General features: G+C 34.5%; 1 protein-coding gene and 1 long non-coding RNA gene across 9 annotated transcripts in view; one reads left to right on the top strand and one right to left on the bottom strand.

Moving 5' to 3' along the window:
* Positions 1-19,074, bottom strand: part of USP15 (ubiquitin specific peptidase 15) — a 133,388-nt gene that overhangs the window by 22,067 nt on the left and 92,247 nt on the right. For 5 of the 8 annotated variants that reach the window (XM_014859330.3, XM_014859331.3, XM_070494902.1 and 2 more), the window contains 2 exons: positions 1,835-2,008; positions 52-210 (listed from right to left, as the gene is read on the bottom strand). In XM_014859330.3, the coding sequence (XP_014714816.1) occupies positions 52-210; positions 1,835-2,008 (333 nt within the window). Of the gene's footprint in view, positions 1-51; positions 211-1,834; positions 2,009-8,161; positions 8,308-19,074 lie in introns of those variants that run through there. The other 3 variants (XR_011497100.1, XR_011497101.1, XM_044756442.2) reach the window with 2 other exon arrangements.
* On the top strand, positions 8,868-18,866 carry LOC106842668 (uncharacterized). Its single transcript, XR_006518536.2, has 4 exons — positions 8,868-9,001; positions 9,423-9,647; positions 9,726-9,815; positions 18,408-18,866. It is a non-coding gene; the product is annotated as an uncharacterized lncRNA (long non-coding RNA).

Below are 19,074 nucleotides of genomic sequence, written 5' to 3'. Positions count from 1 at the left end.
AGAGATACCACATTATTATTAACAATGGTGACAATATTTTGTTAAATTTACCTTATCGGGCCTTCCATCAGCATCTTTTAATTGTATATATGGTTTTTTCCTAATTCTATTCAAATCTTCATGTAGTCCATCTAACAGGAAAGCTAATAGCTCCTGGCAGTCCTGCTGCTGGTATCCAGAGAACTGAGGTGCAAAACGTCCTACCTGTGTCTGTAAATTGTAAAAAAAAAAAAAAAGATTGATTTTAAAAAAATTTGTAGTCGATTCTCATTATTCACAGATTCCATGTTTGTGAATTCACCTACTTGCTAAAATTTATTTGTAACCCTGAAATCAACTTATGGCACTTTTGTAGTAATCCAGATATGATAATTACTAACTAAAAATATTTTTAAAATGATAACTAATCTGTAATATAGAAACAAATGTTAACCTGAGAAAAGAACAAGGAGAAAATATGGTAAAGTTTTGTAGGAAGGATTGGGAAACACTAAAGAGCATTATGATACAATAACATTTCTGAGTCACTAGAAAAAAATCACAGTTCTCATCTAGTTTCTGTCTATAAAAAGAGGATGAATCTCATAGAGATAATAGGAATATTCATGTTCATATATAATTTCCTAGTCTTTGCAGTACTAAGTATTTTTTTGTTGAGACAAAAGAAATGTGAAAGAAAAAAGTTAGACATCAAGAACCTATTTATACATAATTTTAAGAGAGTATCTGGCAAAATAAAACTAACTGGAATCATGGGTATGGGCCAAGAAATGGTTTCTCTCCAGGCCAGCCCGTGGCATTGTGGTTAATTCTGCACACTCTGCTTCAGTGGCCTGGGGTTCGCAGGTTTGGATCTTGAGTGCAGACCTAGCACCACTCGTCAAACCATGCTGTGGTGGCATCCCACATGAAAAATAAGAGGAAGATTGGCATAAATGTTAGGTCAGCAACAATCTTCCTCACCAAACAGAAAGAAAAAAAAAAGAAATGGTTTGTCTGAACTAGTTTGTCCAAAGTTTAGAAAACTGAAGAAGAAAAATACAGGAGTTGTTTGACTTGTTTTTTAGCTTTTAAGAACTAGTGTATGTTAATAAAATGTTACTTAGTAGATGTCCTATATATGAATGTCACTTGTTTGTACAAAAAAATTGCTGAAAACTGTATATTCTTTTTAAAAGTTTAAAATTTCTCATAAATCTAATCTATATAATTAGGCAAACTTTTTTAACAATATAAAACTAAATTTCAGCTCAATTCTTATTTAAATGACACTCTAAATTCTAAGAAGTAGCCACTTCACAAATAAGAACAAACTTAAAAGTTTTAAGAATTAAATTGAAAGTGTATTTAATATTTAGTGCTTGTTTTGCAGATAAGTTTCATTTTAATAATTTTTCAAACTTATAGTGACTCTCAAAATAAACTGAGCTCTTAAGAGTTTAATGACATGTCCAAATTTTGTCTTTACATTTCCATAAACTATTTTTGTAGGTTTCTCAGAGATGTGCTGTATTCTAAAACAACCTGCAAATGCTCAGTGCTGTCTCCCTATGGTCATTTGGTACCATACCCGTGTTTCTCAAGCTTCATTTCATTATTTCCCTCCCCATCCCCCAGAACCTTTAAAGACATTTTTAAACTAATGAAGTGTCCCATCTTCCATCCCGAAAATTTAATACCACAGATGTACTGTGCATCTATTTATGTGCTGTGTCCCTTTTGAAGGCCACAAACCATTGTTAACGGCTATGGTTTCACCCCTTCCCCAGAGAACCAACTTTTGCCCTCTTGCAGGTGACATAGCCTTCGTTGAAGATGTATTTACTATACTAACCTTAAAGGCTCTTGGTGTGACGTAGCTAAATTTTCCAGACCACATTTGCTTGATCAATTCAGCATAAGATTTAGCTATTTCACCTCTCATTCCTAAGGGATTGTCAAAATTCAGTTCTTCTTGATACTTATCATTTAGGAAATACTCAGTAAGTGGAGGTGTGTTGCTCAAACACTGCAAAGAATAAAACATATTTTCAAGTAAAAGTAACCATACAAGTTAAATATGTTAAAATGAAGAGAGAAACAAACTGACTTGCCATAATACATAGAGAAAAATTTAAATGATGGCCTCTTGCACCAATAAGTAACTGGTCAAATACACACTCAAATGATGTACTCAACTATTCATTTCCCAAATTTCAAATCAATTACTTACAATAAATGAAAATGCTAATATTTTTTGCTGTAAAATCTGAATTAATTTTAACCACAGCAAACTACCTGTTAACTGGGAGAGAAGCTCAGAGTTTTCTTTCCTTCTTTTACTTGATTGGTAGAAATTATGGACTGTCTACTCATCCCAGGCACCTGCAAATTAGCCTGAGTAGGTAAAAACTGAGACAGAGTGCAAGCAAGAAATTAACTTCAAAGAAGTATTTACTGCTTCCATTGTCAGTTCCTTATCATGAAAGAGCAGCCTTTTAAATTTTCTGTTGGGTCAACCATTTTTAGAAGGTACAGTACAGAGTAGTTGAGCCTGAGAAAACAAACTTTTGTTATGTGAACTCTGGCTAAATATGTTTTTACTTCTTTCAGCTCTTGTATGATATCATAACAATCCAATTTCCTTTATGGCAAGATTAAAACTATGAATAAGTTAATTCTCCAATTCTTTTCCATTTTGAATTAAATAATTTAGGATTTACAATAAAATAGATGGCAGAAGTACAGTTTTTCCACAATATTTATCTCAAGATGGAATAATTTTAAGTTGATAATACCAACTACTTCGATTTCATTAGGAACCCAATGTTGCTTTATCAATTAGACGTCTAGAGTCACTATGGGAACATGTAATGACTGACAGAGACTTATGGTCATGCAGGTAACTTTTTTGCTGCAGGAAGGTATCTGTCTGGAGTCAAGAGACACAGTGCTTTAAGTCAAGCTAGCTGCTTGAATGTCAAGTGGTAGAAAACCAGTCTTACAAGAGCTCAGATTTATAACAACGGTAATCAAAGTTTTTCAAATCTTGCTCACCACTCATTTGGATTAAGTTAAATATTCTTGGTAGCTACGAAAGGTTCAGCCTGTTGGGTTCGTGCCAATAACTTGGATGCTGTAAACTATAACCATATACCATGTACTAAAACTCCAAAATTAAGTATATTCAAGTTTTTGAAATATATTATGGTGTTCTATTTTGTGGTTTCAACTATAAATCAATTTATATTTACTCAAGTAATCATAATACCTATTTTGGAATTAATTCTCAGGCAATGAAAAAATATTGTTAAAAATGTTTGGGGTGGGCTACATAGTCTACAGAGTCACTTACATGCCATTTTCAGCAGTAAAACGTTTTATGTGAGCAAGAGGAGACAGGAAGGCTACAGCGCAGGAGACGACTAGGGAAGGGGGACTTTTCTACCTTTCTTCTTAACTCCTCTTCTATCTCAACCCTATAATCTTACATGCTTTCTGAGTTTCATGTTCTCTTTTCCTTTTGTATTACATGTCCTTTTGACTATAAATCCAGCATTGGAGGTAGGGCCAGGCAACCCCAAATACACACAACATGGCTACGCAAGGCATAGATGCCATCACTTAGTAGTATCATCTGATTTAATACAAACAAGATCAACATTCAACAGTCAGTGAGGCAAAGAGAAAGTCAGACGGCATTTCCAACATTTATCAATTAGTTTTCAAATCCTTATATTTGATCAGCTCAGAGTTATACTAAGGATATAATATTCCACTATCTGTAACACAATTATACAAAAAACCTAATTTATGGCTTTATCAAATACCTCAAAGAACCAAGTTGTGCAAACATGCATAATGTTTGAACTTTGTTTTTACTTAATTATTCATACGTATCCTTATCTTACAAAGAGCTTCCAAATATAATTGAAAATATTTTAGCTTTCCAATAGGATCCAGAGTGATCTTCATAAATTTTGTATCTAATCATGTCACTTCCTTGCTATAAATCCTTTCACAGCAATTTCCAATTAAAACTCCAAATCTTTAGAAGGGTCTGTCTTTTGCCCACCTTTGTAGTCTCATTCTTTGCCAATACCTTTTTTTAAATCCCTTCCAGCCTTATCTGATTACTTTGGGTTCCCTGACCTCCAGGCATTCTCTCACTCTCTAATTGCAACATTACTCCATCTACGTGAAACATACCATTATTGCCTTACTAACGTCTACTAAACCATCAAGATTCAGGTATCCCATCTGGAAAGCTTTCCTAGATTCCCTTAAAGTGTTTCCCCTGTTCGTTTCCATATTGCTTGGTGCTCACTTTTATTACAGTACTTATTTTATAATATAATGTTAACTCTAGTTTTTAGTTTATCTGTCTTGTCAAATGGACTGAGACCTCCACCTTCCTCCTCCAGCAGGAACCGAGGCATCCTTTACATTTACATCTCCAGCACTGAGCACCACGTCACTTGGCACTTGCATGTGCACAACATATGTATGCTTAATAAAAATATTTTTGCCTATATTTACTAATGTATTTATCCTCTTGGTTTTTGTATTCTTTACTTCAATGTTTCCACAGAATACTCAAAAATTTTTTTGAATGAAATATTACTAAGGCAAAAATATATTTCCTTGTAATGAATCATCTCAAAAGTTCCTTCGAGCACTTCCACCTGAATACTAAACCAAAAGGACAGAACCTATGAAAAGTCCCTCCCCCTTTTGTCTGACCTTCATTCAATCCACTATCTGCTTTATAGTGGGTCTCTGTCTAGATTTTAAAGTCCTTGACACAGAGACCAGAGCTTATTTTCAGTGACACATGCCAGTTTGAAGCTGGCACACTGCCTGTCAAGATATCATAACCAACATATTTTGAAATAAACCTTATATTTAAACTATCAAGTCCTAAATGGCCCCCACAAACATCCTATTTGTTGAATATAACGTTTTAAGAAACTCACAAACTATATTTTTCTAAAAATTTGTACAAACATATAAATACAGAAATTCAATAGCCAGTTTAATTGTTCTACTAATGCACAGATCATAATGATTTAAAAACTAAACTGTCAGACTTTTCTTCCTCATTTTGAAAATACCATACTTTTCTCCCTCATCTTGAAAATAATATTATTATTCTACGAGTCACTACATTTTTGAAATACTATAAAGACCAATTAAAATATTAAAAGTTCATGTATAACTGTTGGAATAAATTTCAAGGCATAATTGGAATAGAGTCAAACAACTGAAACATTTCCATGCCCCAGCTGATATCAGTATTCAATAACTACATCCTGGCAGAAGAAATAAGCCAGTTTCTTAAAGTTGGCCATAACAGAGTTTGATTGGTAATTTAGGAAACTCATTATTCAATCTCTTAACATGAGGCTATCTTAGAAACATGAACATCTTTGACAATTACACAAAAATTGGATACTTGGACTGTTTGCCATTAAATACAAAGTTTTAAAGAATAAAGATAATTTTCATTTGTTCTGTAATAAAAATCATAAACAGAATTGTGGAGCACCTCTCTCAAAGATTCTTCTACTTAAAAAAAAAGTCACTTTCTTATCTGATTGAGACTGTCCCAAAACAATTCCTTATTTAAGACATAAGAAATATATATTAAAATATATTAAATATGTAATATATTAAAAGTCCTACATATGTAGATAAAGGAAATTTTCTTTTTAACTTGTAAGATACTTTACTGAGTGATATAATATTGACTAGAAATAATACAACATGTGTTGTGCCCACGTGGATGTCTCTCTTAACTCTGAATGCCTTTTGAACTGTTAAATAAAACAAAACTCATCCTCCTTAACACACATGGTTTTTCTTAGTGGAAACTGAGAATATATATGAATGTATCATAAAAACAAAAAGGATTATATAAATAGCATTAGTATGTTATTTTTGTGGCTATTTATGAGTTTTACAACATTTTACCAGTCACATGCCATGTTGAGCTTCACCTCTGCGAATTCATTTGATTTTAATTGCCTGATATTGACAATTACTAACTCTTACAACTCATCACTGCAAAAATGAAGTCCAAATATGAAGTAATGTGACCGATCATAAAACATATATCTTAAGCCACAGTTTTTTTATATCATAATTGTGCCTAGAGTTCGTCCTAAAACTGGGGAGAATTTTGTCAACTACATATTAAAAATAAAGCAATAATCAGAATGAGGAAAAAGATCCTGTACCAGTAGTTTCAATTCTTAATGCAAAAGATGAGAAGAACTTACATTAATCAACAGGCAAATGTACTTGGTAACTAGGCGAAATATTTCCATATTGAAATAGTTTTTTATGATTTCTAGGCAAGTTAATAGTGTGCAAAACTAACAAGAACATTTGAAAATGTAAGGATTAAAAAAACTAAATTTCATATTTAGTATATGGTAGACTTTTGGCATTCATTAATTTAGCCTTCTTGATATAATGACCCGTTGGCTGATTGGAAGGTTCAGGGCCTAAGCTATTGTGAAAAATTGCTGACTCATAAGGGATGATGAGAATGTCTGGTGTATGTGCAAGCCAATCAATTTTTTTTTTGAGGAAGATTAGGCCTGAGCTAACTGCTACCAATCCTCCTCTTTTTGCTGAGGAAGACTGGCCCTGAGCTAACATCTGTGCCCATCTTCCTCTACTTTCTATGTGGGACGCCTACCACAGCATGGCTTGCCAAGTGGTGCCATGTCCGTACCCAGGATCTGAACCGGTGAACCCTGGGCTGCCGAAGTGGAAGGTGCGCCCTTAACCGCTGCACCACCGGGCTGGCCCCTAAGCCAATCATTTTGTGAATGGATGTGACTGCTAAATATCTGTTCCTCAAAGTGGCTTTGTGGTTCTCCATTTGTGCCTACATACGGATTTAAAGTGGAAACTGCAAGTAATAAGAGTATTCTTGAATGTGAATTCGAATTAGGAGTCTTAAGAAATATTCTTCAGTGTAATGTATTAAGACTGAGCCTTAGCATGTACTCCTCTTAGAATATTCTTCCCCTGTAAGAAATTTCTACTTATTCTTTAACACGCACCTCAGCATTTCTTACAAATGTTATATTTTCCTCAGCATCTCAAGGAAGAACTAATATTCCTTCCTCTGGGCTAACACTATACCCTTAACTCACAAAATGCACCACTTATCTTGAGAGCAGAGTCCATGTCTTATCACCTTTGTACCTCAGGATCTAGCACAATGCCTGACACATACCTCAATAAAGGTAGGTTGAATGAATTAAAACTTGCATGGTAGAAAGACTGGAAGCTGTCCTTAGAGAGATTGAGAGCAGTGACAAAACACTTGACCAAAGAGATCTGAATTGCATCTTGTTGTATAACTTAACCTATCTAAAAGTTCTACAACTTCAAAAATAAAAGTCCAAATAATGCGTAAAGAGGCTTCCCTAATGAAGAAAGATTAATGTGAATGCCTCAACAACTATCAGGATAAATGCATATAAATAAAAGATATGTGAAGGAAAAATATTTGGAAATAAATTTTTATGAAGACTCTTTTCCTCAAATCTTCAACCTGGAACCAGACATAAAAATTCTAAAGAGAATTCTTCTAAATAATCAAATGTCTCATGCAGTGGACATTCTGCTATTTGGTTCAACGTGTGTAGATCTTTAACCACTGCCACCATGAAGGACTATTTTTAAGAAGAATGCATATACCATTCAACTACTTTATAAAGTATTCATTCTCTATGAAAAATTCTCTAGTTATAAATTTCCATCCTCAACCCAATATCCTAAGATTTGTATATTATGTGAAGTATGATTTTCTTTTGTTATTTAAATACTTGGAAAGACTACAAGGCTTTGCACATAACGTGTCCTTAGAAACACATACAAATCCTACTGCTGTTACATTACTTTCAAAAGGTTCTTCTATTAAATTTGTTCTGATCAGTAAGACTGATGTTTCTAGAATTCTCTGAAAAAATGTAAGTGACTCACATAAGAGTCCCAATTTTGTATTTCACTATAAACTTCCACATGGTTTTTTAAAATTGATGAGGTGAAATGAAGTTCTACTAAATAAGCAAATCTCAAGTCTGTAATCAACATATTTTAGGAAATGAATAATTAATAGCCATCCCAATAACTTGTAATGAATCTGGAATTTCCCCAGTACCTGGAAAATAGTCAAAGTAATCCCCTTCAAAAAGAGAAAGTTGTCTTTTGTAATGCTGAATATGAACCACTCCCTTTCTGTTCAGGTGCTCCAGAAGCCCAATTTTCAAGTGATCATGTATGCTCACTATTTTAGTAAACCGGTAACTAGAACAGGAAAGAAAACAAACTTAATTTTTGATTACCTAAAGCCTCTGAGTTGCGCAACTCATTCTGTAACTGATCAAAATGTAACGCCACTCACAACCCTTTAAAAAAGTAGCTACACCTTCGAACTGACCAATATGAAAGATAAAACCCAATCTAAAATGAGGAAATTATTTTATTTTCTTATGATTTAAACAATAAAACCTGAAGTAATCCATACTTAAAATAACCTTAGGAAACCCTCAAGTATTTTTCCCTGGATTTTAAGAGTAGATGGATAAAGAATTTTCAGATTTGCCATGTTACTGTTATTGTTTTCCAATTTGTCATGACAACAGTACAAACATTCTGCAAAGGTACTATGTAATTCCGAAGCATTCTATTAATCTTAGCACACTGGCTCTAGTTCTGGGATGAAAGAGCGGGCGAGACAGGAAACTATGATGTAGACTTTCACAATGAAGAGCTACCAACGTAAGCCTGCCCCTTCAGCAAGTAGATTTAAAAAATGAGACGTTTTAAGACACTTGATGTTTTATTTTTTGTTACTTTTTTTTCTAGGGAAGGCAGATCTCATTACATTTGAGAGATCAATTTGGAAGCTTCTTCACATATTTTGGGAAAGCAAATACAACTATAGTTTTATTTTGCTTACATTGCCATTCTCCAAACTTTGTTTAAAGAACACATTTAGGTAAGTAAAATATAAGTGGATATAACTTTCCTTTTACTTATTTAGTTTTAAAAAAGTTTTAACTATGGTTTCCTTCCCTCTTCCAACTAGTCAGTGAAGACAACCAGCATACACTCTATTTAAAATATTGGGATTTTAATGAAGTAGTTTTAAAGGCAGTGTTTTTGAATTGGACAAAGATGTTCCACCATTTTAATGTATATCAATCTGGTCACTATGCTTAAGACATGAATAAAATTAAACTTCATTTAAAGTCCCTGTCCTCACACTTTCCTTCAAATTCCATGGAATCTCTTCTTCACACACTACTTGACTTCAATGAAGAATTATTATGAAAGCTCTGGGAAGTATGAGAAATAATGGGAAACATTTTGTTGGCTAGCAAAAAAATTCTAATGCTTCCTTTTTTCCTCATCTATAGGAAAATGGAGGCAGAATTCTAAGTTTGTCAAAAACACTACCCCGTTACTTGCAGTAAATCTGGTAACTAGAGATGTCAATGTTAAAGAAGCCGTGATTATGTAAAGACTATTGATTTTCACATTAAAAACTAAAAGCAGAAATTGGATAGAAGAGCCACTTGCAATATAGATTAATTTGAAAGCTTTCGCGATGATTACATCAACAACAATGCATTAAGTTTCAGGTAGGGGTATTTAAATAAGGTTTTAAAACCACTAGCCTATAACAGCAATTGTCTAATTGTTTTTTTCTTCCCTAACAGGCTATTTAATAAGTGATTTTATGTTTATATATTCACTTTATGGGAAGCATGTGAAAACCAATGGATCTAACAACTTTAATAAATGTTACTGTAAGTTATATTTATTTTAAAGAACTAAAAAGCTTATGAATTCAATATCTTCTCTCTTACCTCATTAATAACTCAAAACTGGCTCACAAATAAATGAATACCAATATTGTAGGCAAGCAAAATAGTCAAAGGATTTAAGAAAGAACAATGGTTCCTTATAATTTTATGTGTGTTCAGACCCTTGAACATAATATTCAGTAAAGAAAGATTTTTGAATAAAGAAGTATAAGAGTTGCTTGATTTGTTGATCTTTTAGTTCTCCTGCAAAGGCATACAGGAAAGGGCAGCAGAATTTTTCTTTAAATTTTAACTGATTTACTACATTCTTTTTTTTTTTTTTGGAGGACGATTAGCTCTGAGCTAACCTCTGCTGCCAATCCTCCTCTTTTTGCTGAGGAAGACTGGCCCTGAGCTAACATCCGTGCCCAACTTCTTGTATTTTATATGTGGGACGCCTACCACAGCATGGCTTGCCAAGAAGTGCCATGTCCACATTCGGGATCCGAACCGGTGAACCCCAGGCCGCTGAAGCAGTACATGCACACTTAACCGCTGTGCCACAGGGCTGGCCTTCATTTATTACATTCTTTAAGAGAAATCGCCAAGCATATACTGCTCTGTATCATCTCATTACACTAGGCCCATAACTGAATAAATATGTAAGCTGAGTTGAAACAAAAATTTAAAGACCATGTGCTAGCATGAACTATGAAGGTTAATCATAATCAAAAAGAACTTTAAATTTATCTAAATAACCACTCAACAAATATTTAAGAACAGATCCCTATTTCAAGAGTCCCTAGAAGTATAGAAATGTTCTAAAAGGATCTTTTCATATCATTCACATGATTGATTTCATATCATTCACGTGAATGATTTTTTCATATCATTCCTTGAATGACTTCTCATTCAAGGACCTATCTGCATGGTAGTGGTGGTATGCTCTGCCAAGCTGTGATTACCATGGCAGCCCAGCCCACGTGCTATCAAATTGGTTACACTGGTGGAACATAAGCTGCTGTATTTCTTAGACTTTATACATGTACACTGGTAGGTCTTTGAGTCTTCAGTTGCAAGAAATAAATATATATATATAACGTGCTATAATTCTTTTTAAAATTATTGTTCTTTTGGAGTTCAGACAGCTCCAGAAATATTAATTTGGTACAGGTTAAGTTCTAAAAATTTCTGGCAAATTTTTCTAATGAAGTGTTTCTCAAACCATGTGGAGGGAAGACTCAATGTTTAAAAAAATTTCCAAATTGGCACAGACTGATACTTTTGTAAAATATAATAAAATGAACCACTAGAAAAATGAAATAAAAATCAACTTGCAAAAAACAAAGCCCTACTTTTTATAATTAGATTTACTATAAAATTACACTGTCCAACTGCTATAAGTTTTGGATCACTTCTACTTAATTTCTATACTTATTTTATTGTTGACCAGCAGTCTCATCCATAGACACACTGTGAGAAACACTTCTAATGTACTTACAATGAATTCTGGCACTATACCAAACATTGGGGATATCAAAGAAAACCAATGATAGCCTTTACTTTCATGATTCTCACTATGTAATAGGTATTTGTCCAGAAGAAAGAGACAGAGGAGGGGTGTGTGGGAAAGGTAACTAGGGAAGAGGTAGCAGTGTACACAAAGAGGTTCCAAACTTAAGGAATTCCAAGAACCTTTAGTTTTGGCTACAGAGGTAGGTGGGGTCCAGTTTGGATTTTGTTCCTTGCGTGATGGGAAACAGGTTTTAAGCAAGGAGGTAATATAATCATATTTGTATTTTAAACCAATAACTCTGGAAGCAGTGTACTAAATGGACTGGAAGAGAATAAATGATGGAACAAAGAGACGAATTAGAGATATATTTCAAGAGTTCACATAAAAGATGCTCAAATATTGAAACAATGACAGGAGAGGAGAAAGATGTAAGTGATGTTTAAGAGGTAGGACAATGAACAGGACTTGGGTAAGTCTCAGGTTTTTGATTTGGGTTACTGGGTGTATGGCTGCATCTATAAAGGAGTATAAGAAGTAAAAGAATCAGGTTTCTGGGGAAACACGTTTAGTCTTAATAGACATGTTGAGTTGGAGTTATCTGTAATATTGTCTAGGCAGGAATGTCCATCTAATATTTATATATTGGAGGGAAACTCAGGAGACAGAATTATGGTTGAGACAGATTTGGAATCTGTCAATTGTAAGTGGATGTCAACTTCTCAAAGGTAAAGGGGCTACAAAGAACCTAGCAAACAGGAGATCAAGAGTGACCTTATGAAAAGTAATTTCTATGGGGTGGTATGATGGTCACGGTGATGACATAACATATTGATTCTCACATATTGCTTACTATGCGTCAAGCACTTTACCTTCATTTAACAGATAAAGAAACTAAGAAGTTTCTTATCCAAGATCATACGGGTTATAAGTGGCAGAACTAGGATTTGAATCCAAGCAGTCAGGTTCCAAAATCCATGCTTTTAACTACTGTGCTATGCTGCAGAGATGAGGACTACTGAACAAGAGATGAGAAAGCACAGAACATCCTTTTCAAGGTTAACGGTCTTCCTCACTCCATCTCCCCTCCACCCTGTTTAATAAACAGACTTAACCATGTATATATACTGAAAGAAACACAGCAAAGAGGTGAGGTTAAAGGCATACAACAAAGAGAAGACGATTCATGGAACGAGGCCCAGGGAAGGTGATAGTGGTCCCAGGAAAACGGTGGTATCAGTATGATGACAGAGACACTTTGGCATGGTATTGAATGAGTGTATAAGAGGAATCTCAAAGTATGCTGTATCTTACTATTAAGAATTTCCTTATAAACAATTAGTAACATTTTTGTGAAAAATTGGTTTTTAATTTCTTTTAGAAACAGTTACTGAAAGCTTTCTCCTAGCAAAGTCTGTAACGCTTAGAAAAGCCCTGGGCCATTACTGAAGAATTGTTCATAATTATATACCAAATCATTAAAAAAAATATACATTCATTCATACATATATATATATATAATGAATATAGTACGTATACTAGTATGTGTCAATGATTCAGTTTATATTCAAAGCAAAATCTCTCTAAATGAAGGCCAGAGACAGATTTTAATCATACATGAGACATGATTATAAAGCAGAGAGTGATTTTCCAGTAAATCCTTCAAATTCAAATGAACATCATCTTTGATGTAATTATTTTAGGAAGCTGTATGTTCCATTGATATTGTCATTGCTCAAAATATTTTAGGTACTGCTCTTTTTAGAGCTGGCTCACATATGAAAAAGCATCAATATCTAGCATATAGGAGGTGTCACTATGTGTTTACTGAGCATATGAACAATGTATTTTTTGCAAAGGTAAAACAGTTTTCTGATGTAGGGATTTCTGTAGTAGAAAAATGTGGGAACAAGCATGAGCTATAATGTTATAGTTGTATAGTAATTCATTGCTATTTTTATGACCAGGTGAACATAATCTAAGTCACAATGAATAATATACCCTACCAAATGAAATCAAGACCCAACTCAAACGTCACGTCCTTGGTGAAGCCTCATTTATTTCCCAATGGCTCTCTTCTCTTTGCTTCCATACCATTTGGCAGATCATGCTTTCTATCATATCACATATTATATATTATTTATTTATGTCTATCTTACTCACTACACCATGAACTTCTAGAGGACAGGCACTGTCTTTTTCAACTCTGTATCACCAACGTCTAGAACAATGCTTGGCACATAATAGAGACTCAGTGGATGTTTGTTGGATTAGCTTAGTAAATTAGTGCAATAAAAACAAAAAAACTAGTTTAGCTGCTCTTAATTCCATTGTCCCTTTCTCTTTCCAACCCTAGATGAACCCAATTATTTATTGTATAAACCCAGTCAACTATTTTATGCACATGTAGCTGAACATTGCTAGAGAAAATCTCAAGTGAATAAATTTATACCACTCTAACTTGATGATCTCCAACCTCAAATCTTAATACTGCAAAGCAATCTTACTCTTTCATTTGTAGCTAATGATCTGGTCTCGTATTTTGAGGATAATGGAAGTCATCACAAAATCTAGAAAAGACCTGCATCCATAATCCTTTTCTTTTTTCCTGTTGCAAGAGTAGTGTCTTTCCTCCACACAAATGTTGTATTGTAGGTCTTGATCCTGGGATCTCTTTTACCTACATGCCCTCATACAGATGCAATCATTTTCCTGATCTTAAATACCATCTACCAACAGCCATATTTCTATTTCCAACCTAGGCCTCTGGTCTGTGTTCCATACTTGAATATCCATTTGCCTATGGCGTGTCTACTTGGATGTTTCATGGGCGTGACAGATCATAATCTTCTCTCCACCTAAATCTACTCCTCCTACTTTGTCCCTCTTCCCATCACTCCAACTTAATTAAATGGTTATCATTATGATGTACAAGCCAGAAACCAGAGAAACACTTGTGATTTCCTTCACTTTTCATTAATTTGAGTGCCTTCAACATGCCAGACACTGTTCTAGTTAATGAGGCAACTGCAGGGACTCAAAGCCCTTGTGCTCATGGAGGGTGTGTGAGTATGTCCTGGAAGTAGGAGGCGGCAGACAGACAAAGAAAAAACCCAGATACACATGCAGTACCTCAGGTGATCATGACTGACGTATTAAATGTGGGGAAGGTGGTAACCATCGTACATAGTGGGTATAGGATATAGTGGGTAAGGATCTGACCGAAAACAGAGACTTGAAGGAAGCAGGAGAGCAAGGATATAAATATTTGGAGGAAGAACATTCCAAGTATAGGAAATTGCAAGTTCAGAGACCCTGAGGCAGGAACATTCTTGGCATGTGCGAGGGGGCTGGTGAGGAGGGAGCAAAGTGGACATGAAAGAGTGGCAGGAAATAAGATAGCAAGGGGCCAGATCATATAGGGCCTTACATTCTCTTTTAAGGACTTTAGCTTCTGTTGAGTGAAATGAAAAGGTATTTAGTATTATAGACTAAGAGTAATAGGAAATGCTTAGATTTAAAAAGGATCACTCTGGCTTTTCTTTTGAGGACAGACCATAGAGGTTAAGGGTATAAAAGCAGAGAAATCAGCTAGGAGATAGCTGGCAATAAATCAGATGAGGAGATGCTGGTAGCCTGGAACCTTCAATGCCTTTGTAATACATTAAAATCCAAATTCCCCCTACATGATCTGGCTTTTGTCTACTTCTTCAAACTCATTTTATACCACTCCCCTTCAAATATTATTCTACAGGTTACTCACCTTTTGGTTCCTCAAAGTTGCCCATCTTAGGGGCTTTTTGCACACATTGTTGCTCCATCTAACTTCAACTCTCATCTGCCTAACTAATACCTATTCTTTGGTCATAGCTCAAATGTTACTTCTGGAGAGTATGACACCCAATATAAGTCAGGTACTCTCCAAGCTCTTGTTATTTACTCATAGCATTCCATTTTTTCTCTTCATGACGCTTATCATAACTGATGATTTACTTAATGTTTATCTCCCCTACTAGACTATGCTCCATGGAAACAGATAATGTTTTGTTCACCATGGTATAATTAGCGCCTATCAGAGTGAAAAGTGCTTAGTAGTCCCTCAATAAATATTTGCTGAGTAAACTAAAGGTTGACCTCATAAGTATATCTTAATTGAAAAAAAAAATTACCCAGCTTGATCACCTACAATATTCTGAAGATAATGTTCTGAATAACTTCAGTTTTTTGAATATATCCATCAGTGATATTCAGAAGAATGAAAGAAATTCCAAAAGGAGTTCTTCAACTTTCTGAACACACTTACCATCAAATGAGTAAGTGTGTGCATAACCTCCTAGGGAAACTGTTTTGAGCAGTAATACTACTTTATGGGATCATCTTGTATTATGGGGCCATATATTTGGCCTAGACAAAAAAACATTTTTAATTGTTGTACAGCAATGTGAATATACTTAATGCCACTGAACTATACACTTAAAAATGGTAAATTTTGTTACGTATATTTGACAACAATAAAACACTTTTAAAGCATTTTTTACAAGGTGATTAGTAAAATTTTGAAAGATACATTATCTCAGAATGTCCTGAATAACAACCCAGTTTTAACCAATTTATTAATGTGTCTTAGGGGATAACAAGTCACTTAAACTTCTCTTGCCTCAATTCCCTCATCAGTGAAATGAGGCTGCTTATATATATATATATATATGCCCAATATATAAGCCCTATCTCAGAGATCTCTGCCAAGAGGAAATGAAGTGACAAGGATATGAAAAACAACCTGCACTATGCAAAGACGGGTACTGTTATTACCGGAGGCTACAGGTTTGTTACTCGGCCACTAACATTTTTTTTTTTTTTTTTAAGATTTTATTTTTTCCTTTTTCTCCCCAAAGCCCCCCGGTACATAGTTGTGTATTCTTCGTTGTGGGTTCTTCTAGTTGTCGGCCACTAACATTTTAATATGAGTTTATGAGAATTAGTGATTTATTTTAAATATTATTATTAATTGAGCAATGGTTTTCAGTTACCCACTCACTGACCCTCTTCCTGCCCAATACAGCACAGTTTATAAATCACTATAAAGAGGTGATTGATAACACTTAGCAATTGGTTCCCACATATATATATTACTAACAGCATATTAAACTAAGCATCCATTATTGGCAAAGTGACAACACTAACGAAGTCGATCATAGGCAAAAAGCAGCATCACAAACTAAAATATAAAGAAGATGATCTCAAGATACGTGACATTAAAAGAAAAAGACATCCAATAGATGAGGGCCTTTACGTAATAAATACAGCATAGCCTCAAATGACCAGAATTTAAATGTATACATTAAAACAAACAGGCAAAAGACAACAAAACAGGCTGCTCAAAGGGATTTAGTACGGCTTTCCTCTCTTTAAGGTTTTATCAGTCCAATATCCTATACTTTCTAGTGATACTATTCAATAATTCCAAATTTATAATTTAGAATATAAGCCTGACACACTTGAGAATCTTCCAATCATAAAGTGTTGAATGATATTAGTATATATTTAATAAAGGAGGAAAGCATATCTTAGAAAAAATTTTGACATCAAGAAAATGAACTGTTTGATTTTTAGGTAAGAGAAGTAAATTTGGAACCACTTTTTCTTTCCCTTTGTTTTTTTTGGAGGAGGGTAAATTTGTAGTTACCATTATAAATTACAGACTGACATTTCTTATGTTTTCCTTTCAATTACAAATAAAAATCCTTTGAACAATTATGAATATCAACATGAGATACTTCAGTCTGATTATATTAATAATTGCTGTTATAAGATGTGATCACTGGGGGCCGGCCTGGTGGCACAGTGGTTAAGTGCGCACATTCCACTCTGGCGGCCTGGGGTTCGCCAGTTCGGATCCCAGGTGCAGACATGGCACTGCTTGGCAAGTCATGCTGTGGCAGGCGTCCCACATACAAAGTACAGGAAGATGGGCACGGATTTTAGCTCAGGGCCAGTCTTCCTCAGCAAAAAGAGGAGGATTGGCAGCAGATGCTGGCTCAAGCCTAATCTTCCTCAAAAAAAAAAAAAAAAAAGATGTGATCACTGTAAGTAATCCTACCTAGTGACTATATTCAGTTGGTGTTGATCTTATATAGGCATAGTAATGTAAAACAATTCTGTATTAGAATCAGATGTACTTATTTACAATTCTTTGAAATAATCCCTCTAGTTCTCCATAATCTATACACATGTTATTTGCTATTATAGAATATCAGGGTTAGACAAAACACTTAAAAGTCTAAATTAATTCAGAAATGGAAGTATTAATCCTAGAGAAATTTGTATATTAATTTGGAAGAATGTGAAGAGCAGACAAATACAATTGTTCCCCTCATATGTGAGTTAAGAAAGGTGTGTTTTCATGACAAGAAATCACTATTAGCTAAGTTACATAAGTGCAAAGCATTATTTTAGGGATACCATTTCTCCCCCAGCTATGAAAACCAAATTCTTACACAGCTATGCTAAATACATACTCTTTCCCAAAATGACCTGCCTGAGAATTCAGTTCTCCTCTCCCACCCCTTACTCTTTCTAAAACGAAGTGATACTTCTCCTTCAAGTTCAAACAAAGGAAAAGTAAAAACACTGGGGTGCGTTGTGAAAGTGAATGGCTCTAATATAAGTAAGGTGGTTTCCATTTCTTTACCTTTATCAAAACGGAAAGAAGACCTGATTGAGCTGTCAGTTGATAGATGATTAAACATATTTTTGATGATAGTTTACCATGTAATTTTTGGTACATAATGCAGAAGGAACTCAAATAATTGAGTTTAATTTCCCGGATTAGATAAATATCTGCCCTAGGAAGATTCTGAATTTTTGCATTTTTAGTCAGCCACATTCTCAGTTTATCAGAAGACGTTATTTCTTCAAGATGCTAAACCATTTTTTATAATTCTTACGTCTCAGGGGTTAGGTGTTTCTTTTTTAGTGTGTGAGGATTGGCCCTGAGCTAACATCTGTTGCCAATCTTCCTCTTTTTGCTTGAGGAAGACTTTCGTTGAGCTAACATCTGTGCCAATCTTCCTCCATTTCAGGTGGGACGCTGCCACAGTGAAGCCTGATGAGCAGTGCTAGGTTCACGCCTGGGATCCAAACCTGTGAACCCTGGGCTGCTAAAGTGGAGCGTGTGAACTTCACCACCACACCACCGGGCTGGCCCCAGCTATTTCTTTTTTTGAGGGAAACTATATTCATCTGTTTAACTCTAAGTTTGGTTAATTCAAATAACATTAGAAAGCTTCATGTTAAACTGGGCTTCCAACAACTTGTGTTTCAGTAAATGCAAAAAGAATATCTCAAGGTGAGAGTAGAAGATTATATTTAAACATATTCAAAGCTATGAAGTCTAGAACATAGAAACAATAGCTTCAGTAATGACTTAACTGTTTTACAATATGAGAATCTAGTTTTTCTTAAAAGAATGTTATTTCTGTGTAGTAGTACTCATTCTCTTTAATTAAGTCTAAAAAAACCCATTAAACTTTCTATTTCACATTCTTCTGAATTTACTGAATAAATGTTTTCCTAACCCAACAGATCATAGAAAAAAGTTGACTTTAAAAATGCCTGGAATCCCAACTGATTTTATATTGTATGACATGAATAATGAACAGGTCCTTGATTGCTATTATTTTTTTCAATGACTTCTTAGAGTCTATTTAAGGAGCCCTATTACTTTCAAGTAAAGAGTTTGAAAACAAC

Source organism: Equus asinus, chromosome 22 (assembly GCF_041296235.1).
Source record: "Equus asinus isolate D_3611 breed Donkey chromosome 22, EquAss-T2T_v2, whole genome shotgun sequence".
NCBI lineage: Eukaryota > Metazoa > Chordata > Mammalia > Perissodactyla > Equidae > Equus > Equus asinus.
The sequence above is the reverse complement of the archived record's forward strand: the minus strand, read 5'-3'. Positions and strand labels throughout refer to the sequence as shown.